The sequence below is a fragment of the Solea senegalensis genome, linkage group LG18, assembly GCF_019176455.1.
Source record: "Solea senegalensis isolate Sse05_10M linkage group LG18, IFAPA_SoseM_1, whole genome shotgun sequence".
NCBI lineage: Eukaryota > Metazoa > Chordata > Actinopteri > Pleuronectiformes > Soleidae > Solea > Solea senegalensis.
The window spans coordinates 10,663,368-10,684,914 of NC_058041.1; the positions used below are offsets into that span (position 1 = coordinate 10,663,368).

The 21,547-nt window shown below is 43.7% G+C and overlaps 1 protein-coding gene and 1 long non-coding RNA gene across 6 annotated transcripts in view; one reads left to right on the plus strand and one right to left on the minus strand.

Annotated features, from left to right (window-relative positions):
* Positions 1-12,648: 12,648 nt before the first annotated feature.
* Positions 12,649-21,547, minus strand: part of ptprea (protein tyrosine phosphatase receptor type Ea) — a 43,979-nt gene continuing 35,080 nt past the window's right edge. For 3 of the 4 annotated variants that reach the window (XM_044013284.1, XM_044013285.1, XM_044013287.1), the window contains 15 exons: positions 21,030-21,120; positions 20,766-20,842; positions 20,651-20,687; positions 20,463-20,560; positions 20,260-20,379; positions 20,007-20,170; positions 19,737-19,872; positions 19,507-19,656; positions 15,995-16,088; positions 15,829-15,905; positions 15,605-15,739; positions 15,398-15,523; positions 14,418-14,569; positions 14,063-14,198; positions 12,649-13,893 (listed from right to left, as the gene is read on the minus strand). In XM_044013284.1, the coding sequence (XP_043869219.1) occupies positions 13,819-13,893; positions 14,063-14,198; positions 14,418-14,569; positions 15,398-15,523; positions 15,605-15,739; positions 15,829-15,905; positions 15,995-16,088; positions 19,507-19,656; positions 19,737-19,872; positions 20,007-20,170; positions 20,260-20,379; positions 20,463-20,560; positions 20,651-20,687; positions 20,766-20,842; positions 21,030-21,120 (1,668 nt within the window). In that variant the 3' untranslated portion in view covers positions 12,649-13,818. The other variant, XM_044013286.1, reaches the window with a different exon arrangement.
* The window catches only part of LOC122758902, a 39,153-nt gene continuing 33,904 nt past the window's right edge, over positions 16,299-21,547 (plus strand). Inside the window, exon 1 of one of the 2 annotated variants that reach the window (XR_006358209.1) lies at positions 16,299-16,398. This is a non-coding gene — a long non-coding RNA (uncharacterized LOC122758902). Of the gene's footprint in view, positions 16,399-16,437; positions 16,558-21,547 lie in introns of those variants that run through there. The other variant, XR_006358208.1, reaches the window with a different exon arrangement.

The window sequence follows — 21,547 nt, forward strand, 5'->3', positions numbered from 1 at the left end:
GCTAATGACATAATGAATTTATCATTGGAACACGGTGGATTCTGCCAACACTTGCAGGCAGATGTCAACGGGAATGCACTGATCTGACTTGTTCAGACAGAATGCCAATATTGATAAGACAGTGTTTATTATCAAGCTGCATGAATGTGATCATCCAATCATACACTAGGCTTCATTGTCACCAACAATAAATAACGATGGAAATATTGGAGTGTGAGACTCTGTAGGTGGGAAAGTGAGTAAACCACCAAAAAAAAAAGTCTGACAGTATGACCATTTGAAAGCCATCATGTTTTGGTTGTCGCAGGTTGCAGTATTCAGTTAACAGAGCAGAACATGTAAGAAGTGGGTTGGTGTGATGAGACATTTCACAGTAGGCATCGTTTCCTCATTTTCTGAACAACAGGAATGCAGGCGGATATACAAGAAGGTTGCCAGGCACAGGTCACGAAGTCTGCGGGACCACATGCAGAACTGAAACATGTGAATCATAAATCAAAGTTCAAATCCGATGGCCTTTCTTCCTGACTGGTACCCAGCAGGCTTTTAGTTAAAGAGCAACTGTCTAATGAAACCCACAACAATATTTCATGTTGAGCAACATTATTCAGGTGGTGTATTTTGTGACTGATGATCACAATTCAACACGCTGCATCGTCGGGGGAATGCTTCTGCTTATTTTATGTACTGACTGACATGTTGTGGATGTTTTTATCCGAACAGACTGCACTTATTGTTACAAGTGCTCCGATCAGGGTCGATAAGGCCGAGCGCTGGAGGCAGTCCAATCACCACCTCTATTTTCAGAAACCTTGGTGTGTGTGTGTGTGCGCACGAGTGTGTATATTACACTCGCACACACAACCAATATTTCATATATGAGCCGGCGCTACCACACCAGGCTTGAAATGTAAAAGCAATGTTTATTCTTCAACATCTAACCACTTCATATACTAATTGTAATACACTCAAGTAGAGGGGCGGGCACATGAGAAACATAACATATTGTTGAGGGCCGGACCAATGGGCTGAATAAATTCTGCTCAATATTCATTTTTATCTCTTTATAAAAAAGCAGTCAATTGTATTGTCTTGGTGTAAAATTAAGCAAAAATACAGATTTTATTAAATTCTAACTAACTTTTGAAACTCAATTCTTTTAACTGTAATAACACAGTGAACAGAGTCAAATTCTCTATCGGTGCACTCATGCTTGGCCGGTACACTATATTTATTTGCTACTTTCAACAGGCTTTTAGGCTAAATAGATATGAATGCAATATGATTGAGGGCGTTATTGGAGTTGTGTTTTATTTTTTTAATTTACTCGATCTGATCTTAAATTGAATTTGTGTACTCTTGCACATGAGGCGCACACACACACATGGATAGAGTTTTCACAGTAATGGTATACAGGTGTTCAGGCCGAATGTCATGGAAGCTGCTCTGTTTTCTTTCAGGGTTTGTTTTTTTTAACGACGGTCGCTGCAGTTTTTCAGGAAGACACGTTGTCCTTGAGGCTGTCAGAATGTGTAACTGTGTCAGGCATATCAGTGAAATATTCATGCTATGGCAGAGTGCAATGTAGTCCACAACAGAGACTGGTGTCGCAGTGTTACTGAAATCAGTTGTTGAATGGCCCTGATCTTTCTCTGCTCACTTCCGGCTAACTTTGAAAACGTGCGTTTACATGACAACCTCCTCATATGTCTGAGGTTTGTAGTGATTTATACCTTGGTTGCTTTTCTTCTGATTTCAAACAATCACACTGATCTAGAAATAATAAATTAAAATAACAGTCGGTGGATGATTGATAGAAGCCTGCGTGCCTGCACATTATTAACCCTTGAACACCTAAGCCTCAAGATGCCCGTCTGGACTCTTTTTTTCTTTCACACTAAATTTAAAATGAAGAAAAACAAAGTTTGATCAAAAAAACAAAAACACTGTAGATTTTGTGTGTTAAATCTGAAATTGACTGGTTTTAAAATGTCATTTGTTTAAGCGCGAGTGAAGTTACCGTAATCACCCCGTCAGAAACCATTGGAATCTTTTCTGATAGCACAAACCGTCGCTTAATTACAGTAGTAAATAGTAAGTGTGCATGCGCAAACGTGTCGTCTGTGATACGCTCTGCGTTAAATGCTGAAGTTGTCTGTTGGAAATGTGATAGTCAAACAATTTGTTATCAAATAATCTATTGTGGTGGATTTCCATTCCTCTGTGTGCGTTTGGAAGTATTAATTCACTTTTATAGTTTCTCAATGGAGTTAATAATGACACTGCTATAGCACAGAAGGGGTGGACAGGGTTTTTGTAAAACATCTCAGCTTGGAGTCGTGCCCGGTTTCCTCCCTTAATGACAAGCTCCCTCTCTTGTCACTGACCTCTGACTGTGGTGTCTGACTATTAGTCTGACTATTAATCAGTCTCTGATGCTGATGCTGTTTGGATGTTCCAGATTCCAGATACACGAGGGAATGTGCAGGACTTTCCAGTAAGCTTTGTGAGAATGAACAATGATTTGTCTTGAGATATTCATACACTGACCAAATTAGGATCAGCCACACTATGCTGTCAGGAAACTGTATCTCTCTTACTTATGACAAATAAATTGAGATTTAGATTAGAGTCGTGTTGTTCAATAACTACGCTTGTATGTCCTATTGCTATTGTTTGCTTTTATTGGGGTGTTGTTACAACCATGCAAGCATTCATTTTGTGATAGATAATAAGGGAATTATTTATGGCCTTATATTTCTTGGAAATATTGTGTCCTCCAGCTGCGATAACTTGTTGTTCATCAGTCAGGGAGTGTTTGGCCTAAAGGCTGTATGACTTGGAAGACAAGATTGTAAAATAGTGCACCCACAGCAGACGGCAGCAGGTTATGTTTGGGTGAATAAAACCCTATCAGATCAAAGTAAAAGTCACGTATGGTAAAGCAGAACACATAAGCTAAATTATCCAGATTCAGACTCTATTTCATGTGGCACTAAGCAACAAATGCTTCCTTTTTCGCATCAATCTGTCAATCGATCGCTCCAAAGGTAAACAAACGACGAAAGGTACCTAAGAAGCAATCCATCATTACCCTTAAGAACTGCACTCATCTGTTAAGTGAAAACAGACCGTAAATCTCCCCGTACCATAGAGTCGATACGGGTGACCAGTGGGTAAAAGACCAGTGACTGTGCCAAGTGTGTGGGACTACAGTAGCACGAGGCAAATACTTGAGGCTCATTAACATGCAATGAAACATGAAACGGCCAAAGTTCCACGGAAGACGTGAGAGATGGTTTTACGCAGGCAAGTTTTTGCTTCTGTCCAGCTGTGAGTAGCATCACCGTCACTGTTATCTGAGATAAGACGTCATGCCAAAGTGAACTGACTTTTTTCTGGCCTGTGAAATCTCATCTCTCGCTCCATCTTAATCTAATTTTGCTAGATCAGTGTCTGAAGTATATGTGAGGAAGAGGAGGATGATGAGAGAGCAAATTATCTGTAGCTGACTTTGCTCGACCTTTTTAAACCACTTAAATTTAAAGTTTAGCTATTAGAGTCATTTTAAAGACATAATTCTGCACCTGTGTAACAAATCCAGCATTGGACTGATACTGATTCCCATCCACAGTGATGCTCGCCAACAAAACCATAGTCTTCCATTTCTGAGTTTTCTCCCTATAGGGAATCGGGTACCAACACCAAGTGTGTCGATGTTGCTGACATATAAAGGTACAGTACATGATATAAAAGTTAAAATAACCCACGGGAAAAGAGTTCCCCACCCCTGCTGTACAGCTTTGTTTCATGTTTGCTTTCATCCTCTGCCTGTGGGTCCTTCACTTTGATGCAGGTTAGAATATGATATATACATGTATACCAGCAATTTGATGGATATAAGTAAATTCTAACACTGATGCCCGCGGTTCTATGCCATTAATCTGTAAACGTTTACTATCTGCTGATTAAAGTCACCGGCAGGCCCTCGGTTTCCCCTGTTTAGTTATATCTGGACATTTCCAAAATAGATTCATACATACTCCTCTTGTTCTTCACTGAATCATTTTCACTCGGCTGTCTGTTCACATAGAAGTGTGATACTCTCCCCCAACAGCTTGAAGTTCTATTGTACAGCTCAAAGTTCTTTATCACAGCCCGTCAACACAGCCCAAAGCTCCTTGGAGGATGTTTCCCCAAACTGCATTGATGGTGCTCTGATGCAGTATATCCTCTTTGATATATCCTCTTGTATGTAATTGCCAGTAGCATCTCCTCAGCTATCATATCATCATACTAGTTTAAAAATTAAATGTCTTCAGTTTGAGTCGATGATATTGTGGCTAAGAGCCACACAGAGGGCAAGGCAGTTGAAAATCATCGAGTGATGGACGAGTGCTTGTAGTTTTTTAAGCTTTTCATTAAAGTCGGTGGTCACTGTAGAATTGCATCATGCTTATTTTATGAGCTGCGTTAGAGTACTTTCCACGAATGACAGTCATGATGGCCTTTTTGTGGTCATGTCTTTAAACTGTTCCTTTGAACCATATTTGTCGACTTAGAGCATCCAGTGGAGGTTTCCTGAGTACAAAAAAAGCCTGAAAGCATATAAGCCCGATGGAACATGAGGAATAGAAAAACACTCCTAATGCATTTTGCGGGCATCGTGTCATATTAACATCCTGGTAAGAGTTGCCGGATTGAATTATGGGGAGTCTTTAAGTGTCTGTTGAGATTGTTTTCAGAGCAGCTGCGCTGCACTGTGAAAGAGAGACGGGAAAGGGAGTAGGTTAACAAATCTAACAATAAGTCATTATCAAGACAATAAGCACTCACTGAGATGTGAACAGACAGACGGAAAGACAGAGAGAGACGTATGGATTTCCGGTTCATACCCAGGATATTAATGGCTCTCTTTCTGCCACAAACCACAATGAGACAAGCGTGTGCTTAGGTGGTTGTGTTGACGTCTTAGAAACCACGCTATTATAGCATAGCGGATGTTGAAAAATGAGACGCTTGTGTTCTCTTCATTCATTCCTGTCTTAATGAAGATAAAGGCAGGTTTTCAGCCATGTTAGCAGCATCACTTTGGTCATGTTTTTTCCAAATGGCTTGTTGTGGCTTAGTGATAAATGCATCAGCACAAATAATATATTTTGGACGGCATACTGTACTATGACTTTTTTTTGATTATTTGGACGACATACTATAGTATGACTTTTTGACTGATTTTGAACAACATACTGTACTATGACTCTTTTTTTTGGATCAATATGTTTATTAACATTTAACTCAAAACACGTGTGTACAGTGTACAGTTACAGACTCCCAAAAGTGAACAGTCATTCAGACTACACTGAGACACAAGTGGTATAAACAAAACTTCAGAAAGACAATTCAAGGGACAAATTAAACAATTAATACATACAAGATGCAAAAGAAAAATAAATAAATAATAATAAAACAGTAAATAAAACGAAACAAAATAAACCTCTCAGATAACAACACTCGTATGATGCATAATAATGCAACAAATTGTTGTCTATTCAAGCTCATTTAAAAATATCTTCACAATATATATGCTCTTTAGCCTCATTAAGAGGTTTACATTGACCTGGACTCAAACCTCCTCTTCGTCCACTAGCTCCACACCTTTCACAAACCGCTCGCTTGTTTCTCTCTTTGTATATATGTTATTTTTTCCAAAGGAAAGGTAATTAACATTTGCCTGACCCAATGAGTGACATTTGGTATGCTGGACTTCTTCCAAAATAATGCAATTGATTAGTTGCAAGTCTATCATAGTTTTGCTCACTCACTCACAGTATATTTGTGATTTTTGGGGTAAAGTCCTAATATAAAGAAAACTGAAAAATTATCTTTACTATTGCTTTTTTAATTTCTTCCCAAAAAGCTTTGACCTTACTGCATTCCCACACACAGTGGAATAGCGTCCCATTTTCCCTCCTACATTTTGTACATAAATCAGGAATATGACTGTTATATTTATTTAATTTAACTGGTGTGATATAAGTTCTCATTGTCCATTTATACTGTAACAATCTCAAACTCGTGTTGACTGATTGGGAGTGAGCCTTTGTACATATTGATCCCCAGTCCTCAGGAGAGATCTCTTTTTTTACAATCTGAATTTTCTGACGATCTAGACGTCAATACGTCATACATCTCCGAAATAGCACCTTTGCTTAAACTATCCTTGGACATCAATTTTTCTAAAGTGGATTTTAAGGGTTTGGTTATAAGACCATTTTGACTTGAAAGGAATTTAGCAAAATATTTTTTAATCTATATCATATTTATCTTTGAGTTCTTCAAATGACATCATATTATCTGAATTAGACAAATACAGGTCCTGAATCTTTTCTAATCCCTTTAAAGCCCATGTTCTAAATATAGCATCTGCTCTCCCTGGAGTAAAGCGTTGATTTCCCCACGCAGGACTGTACTGAGACAGTATTTTAGGTTCTTTAATATATTTTTTCACTTCAAACCACACCTTTATCATGTTTTTAACAATTGGATTAGTAGTTTGTTTCATCAAATTTGACAATGTATCAGAATATAAGTACAGGGGTAGAGACCAACTTAAACCCTCCGATTCCATTTCTGTCCATTGCGGACTGTCCCTTGTTGCAAAGTAAAACTTGATGGTCCTACTTGATAGTACTGCCCAATAATACCAGGTTGTATTTGGAATTCTTAGGCCCCCCCTCACTGTATGGTAAGTACAGGAGTGATAAGCGAACTCTGGCACGGTTATTAGCCCATGTAAATCCTGTGAATGACCTTCTTATCTTTGGAAAGAAATCATCAGGTGGTGAAATATGTACAATATTTTAGGGAGTATATTCATTTTTATAATATTTATTATATTAAGGCTTGTAGTTGATTTTTACACTCCAATCTAGTTTAGATCCAATTTGTATTCCTAAATATGTAAATTGATCGACCACTTTAAATTTAGAGGTTTCTGTAAGTGGGTTTTCCCTTTCCTTTTCATTGAGTAATAGAACTGAGGACCTGAGATGGCACCAAACGATTGTATTAACTGTAGAAGAGCATGGATTGTATTGTTAAGGTGGGAGAGAAATAAGACAACGTCATCTGCATATAGGGAAAGTTTATGGTCTGTCTGGCCAATTGTTCTTCCAACTATTCCCGCGTGCACACGTACAGCTATAGCAAATGGTTCAATCGCCAGAGTAAACAAAAGCGGGGACAAGGGACACCCCTGACGGCATCGTCTCTTGATTGAGATCATATTTGATATATTTTTGTTTGTTAATATTTCCGCCGTAGGGTTAAGGTATAGTAGTTGAACCCACTTTATGAATTTGTTCCCATATCCAAATCTTTCCAGAGTGTTAAAAAGGTAAGACGACTCCACCTTATCAAAAGCCTTTTCTCTATCTATTACACTGGGTAATGTTTCTTGTAACACAGAATTTTGAGGTCAGAATTTAGTAGACTTATTGGTCTCATATTTTCACATCTATTGTTGGGCTTCCCCGGTTTTGGCAATGACGTTATTAATGCACCAGTCATTGATTTGGGTAAACTACCATTACAAAATGCTTCCAAGAACATTTCTAGTCGTGATTTAAGTAACTTTGTCTACAATTCAAAGTCTATTGGGATTCCATCAGGTCCTGCTGATTTTCCTGCCTTTATGCCATCAAGAGTAATGCTTATTTCCTCTTCTTTAAGATCTGCTTCTAGCATCTCTGCATATTCTTCGGAAATAGTTGGAATCTCCAGCCATTTGATCAGTCCACTCAGTCTTCTCTCGGACCGGATTTACTATGACTTTTTTATGCTATTTTGGACGACATACTGCTGTGACTTTTTTTGGACGTCGTACTATACTATGAATTTGTGGCTAATTTTGGACAACATACTATAGTGTGACTTTTTTGAGCGATTTTGGACGACATTTTTTTGTTTTTGTAAATTTTATTTACATTTTCAGACAAGAGTACAAGACACGGGATATACAGCATCCCCACACACACACACAGAAAACAAGACAATTGAGAAAAAGAAAGAATACATTTTTATTAAATAATGAAAGTAAAATATAATGCTAGCATACAAGGAAAAGAGAAAAAACAAAGTACAGTATGCACGTCAGATCAGAAATTGCAATTCAGTTGTTGGACAACGCGAGAAAGGTCAGAGAGTCCACATCAATCCTCTTGGAAATTGGTTCTGTTGGGTCCAACAATCGGACGGTGTCCTTTTTAATAGCATCCAGAAACTGTCCCCAGATCTTAAAAGAGACATAGACCGGAAGCTCCAATTAACGCTGCATTTGTGTGTGCATCTGCGTCATTACCTTCAGAACAGTTTCAGAACAAACAGTTCAGCCACCGCTGAGAAAATGGGGTGTTATTGTTTTCCTGGGCTCTGCGAAGCAGATCGGCACTTTCGTATATGTTGACGTTGTCATCAGTATACCTCACCACCGTAGCGCCTCCCGCTGCGGGCACTAGTGGGGGCACATCCGGTCGCGTACATTCAACTGCAGAAGAAGAAGAACTACTGTTGTTGTAGCTGCTGAGATGCAGAGCATCCACTGTGCCAGAGGGGGAGCTGTGTATCAGAGCGCTGGCCAATCACAGGACAGTGGGAAAGCTCTCGTTGGCTGGCCAATCACAACACAGTCCACGTTCTGGGGGTGTCATTTAGGTTCGAAACAGCGTGGCTGACGATATATTTTGATCGGCTCGTTTGCAGCGACGAGGAGGTTTTTAACCATGAAAGCAAGTCAATATATGCGAGTAGACCTCCATAACTAACACATATGTGCGAGACAAGCATTCTACGTCACCTTTAATAAATGTGTCGTGAGAGTTGCAGAGAGTGTATCTAATTTCCTCGAGATCCAAAAGGGATACCGTATCGTTTAGCCATTTCTTAAAGCAGGGTGGAGAGGGAGACTTCCGTTTGCGCAGGATGACTCGGAAGAGACAGGAGGACTCAGAAGACCCCAAAACCACCAAGGTACCACGCGGAATAAGATCTGTTTGGTACGATCCTGTAAAAAAGAAACCAAAGCCAAAATGTATGAAGTTTGGAGCAGGACCAGAATAAATGACCCAAAGTTCCGTCGCTGTTTGAACATCTGTCACATAAGGAGGAAACGGAAGGGAAGATTCTGTTGAGTCTAGTTTTAGAGTAGTGCAACCTGTGAGTCACTTTAAATTGAAGCAGAGTTTGATCCTAGGCAGCGCCTTTGCCCATAAGCCATCAGGAATATTCCCACCGTGGTTTGTTTCCCACGATTCGTTAAGAAATTAAGATTCCCAAATTTTGAGGTGGGAGACATGTTCAGAATTCAATAAAAGCTACGTTGTTTTGGAAAAAGCACAAAAGGTGGAAACGACTGCCTGACAGAGTTCCTAATTTGGAGATATCTAAACAAGTGGGAATTATGTCATTTGAACTCTGCCTGCAAGCGACGCAAACCTCCCGTTCAAGTGGAGTGTTTGTTCTTGATGTTTTAATACTTTGAAGGTATTTGTCATTATGAAGTCATCTTTCAAATCCTTCAACTAACTGTGGTGTGGTCTGAGAAAACAAAATAGCCAGAGGTGAGGCACCGAGACAAGCTAAAGTTTTGTTCAATTCAATGAATGGCCATACTGTTTTGTTTGTCACGAGACAAAGTCTGATTTCCAAAAATCAAATCTCTGGCATCACATGCCCAATAATAATGTTTTAAGCGTGGAGGCTTGTAAGCCCAGATAAAGGGTAAAACGCTCGAGTCAACGGTGTTAAAAAATGCAGACGTAAGACATGTAGGCCCGTTTTGTAAGAGACGGGTGAATTTAGGAAGTGTAGTCATTTGGATAATATTAATCCGTCCAATCAGCGATAACGGTAGAAGCTTCCACTTGTTTATTTTGCTTTTCAATTTGTCAATCAGGTTGAAATAATTCTGTTTAAACAAGAACTTGGAATCCCTAGTCACATGAATACCAAGTGAAATAATCAGTACATATTTTAAAGGACAGGTTTTTCAAAAAGTCTGCACCGAGATCATCCGTCCCAATTGACGGCGAATCCAGAAAGATTACCAGAGCTCACCATGTTTAATGGAGTCCAAAACACGTCATTGGCATAAAGGCCTAACTTTGAAATTATATTTCCACATACTGTTCCACTTATTTGGGGACTTGATCAAATAGCTATGGCAACAGCCTCGTCTTGTCCCTCGATCTGAAGTGAAAGGAGTCGACGTATCGTAGTTGGTTCAAATGAATATTTGTCATATTCTTTTAGTGCTCCAAACATGAGCTTCCACTCAGTCGATTAATATATATATATATATATTAATAATTATGTAGAAATAATTATACGTACAGAAGTTATGAAGGGTGTACGACTGACCTGCCATCATACACAATAGTAGGAGATAGATAAAGGCACTGCACCAACGTGGGAAATCTGTAAACATGGCATTGAACAATTTCAAAGTATTAATCAGTAAACATGAGCAACTTGGACCATATAGACAGCTGTGGCAAACACAATCGGCATATGTTAATAAATGAAGTTGCAGCAGGCAGCGAACTAGCAAACCGCTCAGCAGCAGCCGCCGAGTCGAAGGTGCCGACAGAAAGCGGAACGAGCACTAGGCCCCGGCGTCTTTCAGCTTCCTCTCGATGTGCACTCTCTTCTCCCGATAAGTCATCGGTCCGAATTGTCGGCCGAGTCGAAAGATCTTCCCCAAATCGGCGTAGCTGTGAAGTTTCGCGACGACGACCCGGTGAGAGTCGATGCGCCCCGTCCATCTTTAGCGGCTTGGTGTCCCTTCTCTTCCCCCTCTGGATCGACCAGCTTAGTTTTTAGCTCGTCCAAACGCTTAACAACTCACACGGTACTCGGTGTAGAGATACGTGGTCAGAAACAAGGAGCTCGCACAAACACGTCTTACTCCATCACTACGACATACTACAGCTGTAGCTCAGTGATGTGTCAAGTAGGGAAGTTTTGAGCAAGACCCTTGAATGGGTGAAAAGTTTAGTGTGAAGCAGCTCATCGAGACTCGAAAAGCTTTACCTAAATACAGTCTTTGACCAAGTCCTATTCTTCTGATATTATTTGGTGGTAAAGAGTAACTGAGATAGTTTGGGGGAATGTAGTGGATAAAAGTTACACAATTTATTTAATCAATGTATCAGAGTAAATCTAAATCAAGTAAAGTACAGTAATCTCGTACAGTCACAAAGTATTTATACTTGATTGATTACATGTCAACACTGGTAATCATGAATGAAACGGTCAAAAGAGCTTAGGCATCGAGGTATTTTCCTTTTTGAACTGTTACTCTGTGTAAGAGACAAAGAAACACGACTGTGTTTAGGATGAAGAGCCCGACCGAGCAAGTTTCCACGTCACACATGAAAGCATTTCATCAGAGGAGGTCACGGCTCAGGCCACCCTGCCAATAAATTGCTCATTTTCCATAATGTACCCGAGAGAAAATTGTGAATAGGAAAAGAGGATTAGCTAGGGGTGAATCAAAAAGAAGGGCGCCAGTTAGGGTTAATCCATAATTCATATGACCTCTCCACTCGTGCCGACCTTTCGCGGGCCACAGCCCCTCCCCTCTAAGGACTGTTGCCATGGGACCGGGTCACAGAGGAAGTGGAAGTTGTCAACAAGAGTCTTTTTGTTGCTTCATTTTTTTCTGCCCTGTAAGATTAGAAACATGACTGTTTGACAGAAATAGCTCAAACACCTCCTCCTCCCCGTTATCGACAGTGACAATCACACGGACGTTCTCTGAGTCACGTGACGCGGGCTTTACGTCCGGCCCGTCTCGACGACATATGCGCTCGTTTGCTCTCATCAGTTTGTCCGTGTAGTGGAAAGTAGTGTCTTTCACAGAAGTGACCAGTGTGATTCACAAGGATGTGAAACTAGGGTTCAGTTCAATGTCATCGCTTGCGTCCGACGACACCGAGCAAGGAAGTGTTCCCCAGATGTGTTGTAAACTCAGTACGTTTGCTATGAATATGATAATTCTTTTATTTAAGGTCATGCCATGTAGTTTCTGAACTTTGAGTGAAATCATTTCTTTGTTATTTCCCATCTTTTAGATGGCAAACGTAAACATGTCGTTGTTCCAAAGATTGTAAATGGATGATTTTGCCTTTCTAACAGTGTATGCACATAAAGTCTGATGCACATCGCCCCCTGTTGACTTCAACATTTACCTACAGGAGCAAAGAGCTGTGCATGGTGTGGTCGCACTTACATTATCTTGGCACTGAACGGAATAGAAATGCGTGGAGACTGGTTACTGGAGATACTGTGCAGTAATTAGTTTGATAGTCCCTCGTGTCATAGAGTTTATGTCACGATAAAAGTCGAAGTTTAAATCAGAATCTTGACCAAAGCGATGCAGAGCAGTGGATCTGATTGGACTATTGAAGTGACTGATGAAGTGGAAGGAAAGAAAAACATGATCTAAAGAACTGAGGTCATGAAATCCGAGCGACATCCCACTGTGGACATTGTGTAGTGTAGCTCGAGCTTTCCCAGGAGTGCCCTCGAACAATGTTTTTTCCCCAACCGAGTGATATGCATTTCAATAACATGTCACTGACCAACAAAGCATTTTTAGATGAATTTAATATTGCAACTCGCATTTCAAAGACATTGCCAATCCAAAAAGGAGACGGGACACCCACAGAGAAAGAGCAAAGAGCCACAGTCGCGACGGACACTCTCTTATGTTCTCAGAGGACGGAAGAGAAGCTCAAGGAAAGAAGACTTGGGTCGTTTAAATTCAGTTTTCTTCTTTTGCTCCACGGCACGTCTCCCACAGACAGATCGCCGCTCAACAACGTTGGCACGTCCGTCGTAGACGAAACGACACATTTCACCGAGGATTAAAGCGGACCTGGGTCAGAATATTCCAAACGTGCGGTTTAGTGTCCAAGTACCAGATGAAACGGGGCTTACTGCCTGAACTGAAATGCACAGATAAGCTGTGTGACATTCAAACAAACACTGTTAGTACGGGGTGGATTTCCCGCTGTCTTGCATTGAACGACCACTTACCTCCCGCTGGAATTGTCCGCGTATGCGATATTGGCAACGATTGGTGAAATACCTCTCACCTCTAATATAAATAAAGCACTACATATTGCATGTTCTTGGCAAAAGGCTTAGTCGCGTGCTTTGTGTCGTGCAGTCGTTTTAGCAAAATACTTTGTCGTCCACAGAGAAAAAAGGCAGGCCGTTGGAATTTTCCATCCACGTCAAATGCGGCCGCACGCCACATTGCGCGGACCCAGACGAATGGCCTCTCGCGACCCAGCGACACGTGGAGCTCCGCCGTCGTCTCGGCCAGTGGCGCGTAGCTCTGTTTCCTGTTTCCGACATGTCCACTGGAAAAGCGCCACGTTGTCGCGACAGTGGAAATTCGTTAACAGTCCCGTTGTGCTCTCCAAACGTGAAAGACTGGAATGTCATTGTCAATACATAAATACATTTACAGTAAGTACAATTCTTTAAGTAAAATATATTATCCAACAAAAGTGAAGTAAGAGAGCATGTTTAAAAGACGTAACGGCAAAATAATTAATTTACACGATGTGAAATCTACATTATTAATCAATCCAACCTTTTTTTCATTTACATTTTTCATATTACAGCGAGGATGGAGGAATTGGAGTTAATTGCGGGACAAGTGCATAGCAAAATAGAAGATCATTTGACCAAGAAAGACAAACCAGCTTTAGAAAAGAACATTAGGAACCGCGTTAAAGCCAAATGTCGTCATTTAAAATTGGCGTAGTCTGAGAAAATGTCCACAAAGTCTTGTACCACCCTGTAGCAGAAGTCGTATTGTTCCTGTGGGGGGGAAAGCAAAGACAGATGGATTAGAAAACATATTTAAAGCGACACCAGAGTAGAAATCACTTATCGTGGAGCCGACGGGCATCGCGTGACGTCATCCGACGGCGGTTTAAACGTAATGAACTAAGCACAGTTTAAAGGAGCCGCTTGTGTGGATACTTACCACCGTCTGGACCATGTGAGGCCTCTGCATGCGTAAACTCTTGACAGTTTGGAACACGTCCAACAGACCTTCCGCCTTGACTCGCTCCAAGATATTGCTCAGTGCAACGAACGTACCCGTGCGCCCCGCACCGGCGCTGCAAAAACAGAAGCGTCGGGTTAGCTTGGGGCAAATCCAACACGGCAGCGTATCTCAGTAGATAATGCCGACGTAATGGAAACGGGCGTCTGTTTGGGCAAACGCTAGAACAAAGCGGTTTGTTGCGTATGACGTCTTTAGAGTACGCAAAGCAGCTGCTCGCGTCGGACAGCCCCAGGTGGCGTCAAAACGTCTCAAAGTGTACACGTATGTCTACCTGCAGTGTACGACGATGGGATGGTTCCCAGACTGCTGCTGCTGTCTCTGAACCGAAGCGATGATGTCGATCATGCCCTTCCCCTCAGCCGGGATGCCGATCTCCGGCCAGCCGTGGAAGTGGAAGTGTCTGATCACCCTCGTCTGCTTGTCCTTTGAGAGAGGAGATGCACAGGCAGAGACGCGATCAAGGTACCTGCAAAGTCAACTTTGTAACCATTTCAATACTCCCATTTATTGTGTGTGAAAAAGAGCGGTCCCCCTTGTAAGTGTAAGCGTAGGCGATAAAAGACACAATGTCGACGGCAGCGTGTGCGTTTCACCCCAGCAGTGAGTTTACTTCAGAGCTCTCCCTTAGCTCCACCTTGTCCCCGCGAGAGTGGATAGTTCTGTTGGAAGTAAACGCGTGTGCGCGTGTACCACTTTGCTTCCGTATTTAGTCAGTGACTGTATTTCACTGACGTCCAAACACACTTTTAAGAAAAGGTCACACGGAGTGACCGGAGCACAGAGTCAGTGTGATGCAGATTATGCAGTGTTTGGAACCGATTTACAGTTTGGCTCGATCGTCGCGTCAGAGAACTAGTGGAGGGAGGGGGAGAGGAACGGACCGGAGGCAACAGGAGCCGAGCAGGAAGCGCGTTTGTTTGCCTTGCGTGTGTCTATTGCATAGAAAGGGGCGGGTTCGGCAGGGTCACCGAACTGCTATGGCGCTGCATCGTTATGCTGTTTTGACCAAAGCCTGTCATGGACATGTTCATTGGGACACCAGTGTAGGTGAAGCGTGTGGTGTCGCCGTTTGTTTGAATCATCCAACCCTCTACTCTGTCTGTCTGTCTGTCTGTCTGTCTGTCTGAAGTGTCAACGGTGTTTAGAGTTGAAAAGATGTAAGGCAAAGCAATGCATTCAAATCCTTTATTGTCAAACAAAGGGGCAAAAGAGACGGGCGTCGGCGTCGTCGTGGGAGGTCAATTTACTCACGGGGACGTAGGTGAGTACCAAGTCTCGTAGACTGAAGGCTTCGCACAGAGTGTCTCCCTTCAGCTCCACTGTGTAATCTCCGTAGGTGACGGAGTCTTCCGCGGGCCAGTACTGGCAGCACTTGTCCTGACGGAAACAAACAGAGATCGCGATCAGTTAATTTCCAGTCCCCGAGCGTTAGACGGATGTCAGCGTCCCCCGACTGACCTGCTCCCTCTCCTGGAGCTCGGTGAGCATGACGACCGAGTGACACTTCCACTCCCACACCATTCTCCAGAAGTCCTCGACAGTGTGCGGCAGGGGGCCCTGCGTGGCGATAAAGTAGTCCTTCTGCCTGTAACCCTGCGTGGGACACACAAACAAACAAACAGTCGTTGAACTTGGATGGGTCTGGTAGTGCGAGCGAGCGCACGAGCGGGAGCGTAGCTCACGTCTATGAAGGACGCGTTGATGTAGTCGGTGAACTCCTGGCCCCTTCTCATGGAGAGAATGACTCTGTTGAAGTCGTCTGAAAGGCAAAGAAAAGAGGGAGACGGGTCAGAACGCGGTCGCGGGGCCCCGGCGGCCGAACGGTCGCGTGCTGGCGCGGTGCTTTACACGGAATGATCTGCAGGACTCTGTTCTTCTTCATGTTTGCGGGAAGGTTCCCGGTCCTCATGTTCTCCTTCAAGATGCGCATGTTGGTGAGTTTCTGTGCAGAGAGAGAGAGAGAGAGAGAGAGAGATGATTGATTGATTGATTTTCGGCAGGTGCGTCAAGTGGGAGTGGCCGTGCCCCAGAAGAGCAAGCGGGGCGCCAGTGGCGGCAGCCTCAGCGGCGGCCGAAGACAGGCCAAAGACAAAGGAGTCATGCAGGAGTCGCGCAGGGGCCGCCGGGCCAGGCTGGGCTGGGCCGGGAGGGTCTGGCCTCTCCTGCTTGCCTACTTTCCTAGCCCTCTTTCTCAAACCCCTACCTCTTCACTTCGTCCATGCTGGAGAAGACGCGCAGCTGCACACAATCAGGTAATCACTCAGCTACATAAGCACACACTTGTAACCTGGTTCTGGTCTCTTGCAGTAGGTCGGGTCCGCAGAGAGGAGCGAGAGGCAGAGACGGCCTGGAAACGCACGGCGGTGACGGAACTTTTTTGAGCGTCGCGAGCAGACTCGTCCTTCCTAAAGGTTTGTCCGTTAAGGGCTTGTGTTTACTATTTAAAGAGAAATCTAAAACTAGGACACGGCACAGCTCATTTGTTTCTCTGTGCTCGTTCACTTTCTGGACTTGCAGTCGTCCACCTACTGACACCGTGTGTGTTGAGGATGTCAATTTGAGGGCCGGTGTGATTTACTAAGGACTCAATGTGCAACCCCATCTTGGAAAATAAAACATGTAGCCAATACTTTTGAAGCGATTTTGAGATCTGGGTTCTAAAGAGATACTCGTCGTCATGACCCACACCTGGCTTTGACGTAACACTTCGTTAACAGAGTCGAGCAAACACATGCGTCGGGAGTGAGGTGAGTCTTTCATTAGAGGACAGGGTGGGGACTTGAAAGGTTGGACAAAAAGCCAGAGTGAGACAAGTCTTTACAAATGTCTTTGATGTTACATCATCTATTGAAGATTAAGTTGCTGTGCACACAGTGATTTAACTTTTTGTCCCCACACGTTCGTTATGTAACCCACGCTAAGTCAGACTGACATTGTAACGAGATGCTATCCGATACTAATGTGGCATCAACTAACTGTTGTTTCTGTGTCTTGCTTTCTTTCCCAGATTAGCTTTACGCGTTTCCCATGGCGGCGATGGGGGACACGGAATCCGTTGTATTACTTTCCAAACAAGTGTACACGGCTCCACTGATTGATTAAAGTGCACAATGTGTTATCTACAAGAGCAGAAACGTCAAACGTTTTGGATCGGTACTAAAAAAGAATACATTTCTGCTAATAAAGACAACGTCCACATGTGGGGATTTCGACCAAGGGTCCGCGCGTGCTGCGTGGCTGAACACTTACAGGCCGTTTCAGAGAGTCTGCGCTCTTGTTTGTACCCAAATGGTTATATGCACTTATTGGAAGTCGCTTTGAATAAAAGCGTCGGCCAAATGACACGTGATGTGATCCGTTACATATTCGACACTGTGAGAGACTAAACGTGTGCTTCCACTCAGTATTATCACCATTACACAGTTTAGCCCTCTTAATCTATTGTGCATACTTACTTACACTTTAATTGATTGAGATAGATAGAGATATATATATATAGCTATAGTTAATCCACTCGTTATGACTAAGGTACAGAGATGACCTGTTTTCCCTCACTGGGCCATTGACAATGCCAGACTCTAACATAATCAACCAGGAGAACTTGTGATGACCTGCGTGATTAACAAGTGGAAAGGCACTCCTCCCGTTTCCTTTGGGACTGTACGCGCACGCAGATTGAAAATTCTATGACTGGCCGTGTGGAAGATTAAGCCTGTTCAAACTATTATTAGGACAGACTATTAACCTTTAAGGTTATTCGTGTACGAGGGACTTTGAAAGTTTATGGTTAATGTTTTGGATTCACTTATACAAACAGAGTCATTATTTTGGCTGGACAATGCAGCGCACACTGCTTAGATTGCCTGTGTCATTTTCAAGGTGGAGTAACCACACATCGCCACTAGATGTCAGACGCGCCACAGGAACAGCATAGGTGCGAGTCACAGGGTGCAACTCTCGCGTGACCGTGTCAGACGACAAGTCCCGTGTACGACGCCGCAATCGGAGATTGCTGTGTGGAAATGATCGACACAAGTCCTATTGTTGCTTTTTGCAGGTAAGCTGCTGATGTGAGGTTACAGCGTCAATGTTTACACTGCACGCGAGTAACCCTGTGCATGTTTAAAATGTCTGGATGAGCGGCTCGCCGCATTGACTGTGTCGATTAGCCAGTTAGCAGCTAACGGCCGTCGCGTTGGGGTAATAGCGCGAGTGCGGGGCAGCCCGCTTCTCATATTAATATTCTGCCTTCGGTTATGGCCGTGGTTTATTAGGACTACGGTTTTTGGCGTGTATTTCTGGTATTGGGTCGTTCCTCTTACAGCTGCACAATTTGACTGCGGTCAAGTGCGCCCCTGCAGTCCAACTTACGGTGAACGCTGGGAGTGCTCGTTTGAACGTCACTAATACGAGGGCAATCAATCGTGCTGATTTGAAGACATTTGGGTCACATTGTCCACAAGCTAGTGAAACAAATGTTTCCCTAATTCATTTACATTTTTACTATACGATAACAACACATTGGCCCACAAGTTCTGACCCCTCACTCATTATCAAACATTTTTACTGTATCATTTTGGAGAAATTAAGCATCAAAGTTGGCTTTTTTTTACTCTGAAAAAAGTAGTGTACTATTAAATCGCGCTGGCTACGACGCTACACTTTTGCCATTTGACCGTTTTACTCGCACTTACGGTACATACGGCACATCTATGTGCAGCGCAATTTCTGTCACTCGTCTCTCATACCAACCCACGCGTCAGCATGTAGACTAGCAGAGCCGGGAATCGAACCCACGACTATCGAGTTGAACGACGACTTGCTCTACCGGTGAGCGACCGTTGCCCCTGGTGGAAAAAAAAGGCAACTTTGAGGCTTAATTTCTCAAACGTTAAATGGTCAAAATGTTTGATCGCGAGCGAGCGAGTAGTCGGCGTGCTCCCGACATCAATTGTGTCAACCTCTGTCAGAACCTACGGGCCAATGTCTTGTTATCGTACAGTAAAAGTCGAAATACATTAGGGACAATATTTCCTTCAAACGCTTCGGGACAATGTGACCCCATGTCTTAAAATCGGCACGATTGATTACACTCGCGCTAGTGACGTCTTATTTTGAAAACCCGTCTCGCTCCGCGTCAAACTAGCGCCGGCGCTTAAATAGACTCTTTTTTCTTGTTTTTCCTTCTAAAAGCCCAGAGAAGAAATTAGTCGTTTAAATAGCTGTGACTGCAGCGTCCGAGTAGAGCAAAGCACTTTGAACGGTCGCAAAGGCCACAAAAGTCAATCGAGTTATTTAGACTCGTGCGGATTGTGCGTCGGTAACACTTAGACGTGCTCTGGACGAGCTTCTCGTCTCACCTTAAACTCTTCCTCTAGGCCGACCCGGTCGCCGTTGGCAAAGGTGTTGTGGAGTTTGTGCAGATGTCCTTCCAGAGAAGACACGTCCAGCTCCGTGTCTCCGTAGAGGTAGTATTCCAGCAGGGCCCGGTAGATGAACGAGTACTGCGTCTGGGGTGACGACACGCGGATCGGTATGAAATGGGACGTCGCGGCTCGACGGACGGACACCCGTTCCGCCCCCTACTCACGTCTGTCTGGATGAGCTGCGAACGCTGTTCCCGTATCTTGGAGACGAACCCAAACACGTCCACCTTCTGCTCGGCGTGCATCGCGTCGATCGCGCCGTCTATGACGATGAAGGTTCCCGTCCTCCCGACGCCGGCGCTGCAGAGGAGAGAGCAGATGGCACACTCGATGAACCGACGAGCGTCTGCGTTTGACGTCGTTCAGAGATGACATTTAAGCCTAAAGATTTCTCTCGAACTGCTGAATGCACATAGATGACAACAAACGAGTACCTGCAGTGAACCACGATGGGCCCGGCGCACGGCGGATTCACAGCCTTGACCTTTTTGAGGAACTTGAGCATGCCGATGGGGGAGAAGGGAACTCCAAAATCGGGCCAGCTGGTAAAGTGGAGCTGGGTCACCAGACGGGGGGCCTTGGCGGCATCGCTGGCTTGCTGCGGAGGAACGCAAACGCAGAGAGAGGCTTTGCGACAGACGTCGTGGGAACTCGACGGCCTGCCGGGAGTACTGCTTTTAAACTTACGTATTGGACGCAGAACTTGCGTATGGTGTAATCGACCAGGACGGTGAAGTCTTCCACTGCCACCCTCACGTTCCCGTATGTCCAACAGCCCTGATCTGGCCAGTACTGACAGCACTTGTCCTAGGGAGAGACGACAGCCGTTATCCGGCGAGAGCCGAGACTTTGAGCTAGTATGAGTGTGTTGTCGCGTGAACGTCGCTCACTTCTTTCCTTTCCTTCAGATTTGTCAGCATGACGACAGTTGCTACTTTCTGCTCCCAAATCATTCTCCAGAAATCGGCCACAGTGTCTTCTTTAGGACCTGACAGACGGCAAGATTCAGCTTTATTTCAATAGGAACTGAAAACATTTGGACAAATTACTAGTCTTTTCCACGCGCGTTGCCTCTCACCTTGTGCTGCAATGAATTTCTTCTTTTCCGTGTAACCCTGTCAGACAAGAGTGGAAAGACGTTATTTTGCGCAACGTCGACAAACGCGCGTCGACTCGTAGACACGTAGACTCACGTCGATGTAAGAGGCGTTCACGTAGTCTGAACAGGGATTTGCGTCCAGCTGAGTCAGCGCCACTCTGGAATGATCATCTGTTGAAGTCGGGACAGACAACCGTACCCATGACAGGGATCACATAGATACAGATAGAAATGAACGCGTTAGCCACACACAAAGGAAACTGTGGGCTCTGGGCGCGAGTGAAACAGAAAAAAAAATAATTAAATAAATAAATAAACAAGTCTCAGTTCCTCAAAAAGACACAGACGGTGCACTCACAAGGAAGGATGTTGGGGTATCGGTTCTTGTCCTTGTTGTCGTCCTTGTTGGCCTCCTCGTACGTTCCGTGGGCATTACCTCCTGGCAGAGACTACAAAACAGAGTTTTTTTCTTTCCCCAAAGCACACTGAACAAAAAAAAAATAAAACACTCGCAGTGCACTGTTGTGCTACGCGCGGGGCTTTGTCTTCCTCTTTGACTTCCTCTGTCTGCGCTGACAGACCGCCTGAATAAAATCATACTCTCAGGCGTGACATTAACCATGATTCAGATCCTCAATCGTGCTTCTAAATAGGTACGGGGTTATTTGTGAATGCGCGAGGGTGTGTGTGTGTGTAATAACGTGACGCGTGTCCATAATGAAAATACGTGTTAATGTTGTAATTACTGTGGGGAGAGCCCTTTTGCTTCAAATAGTTTAAATAGTTTCACAAATAGACACTGACCTTGGGTAAAGACATTTTCCAAGTCATTAGAAATGAATTCAAAGTCATCGAGTCAAAATAGAGTAAAGCGGG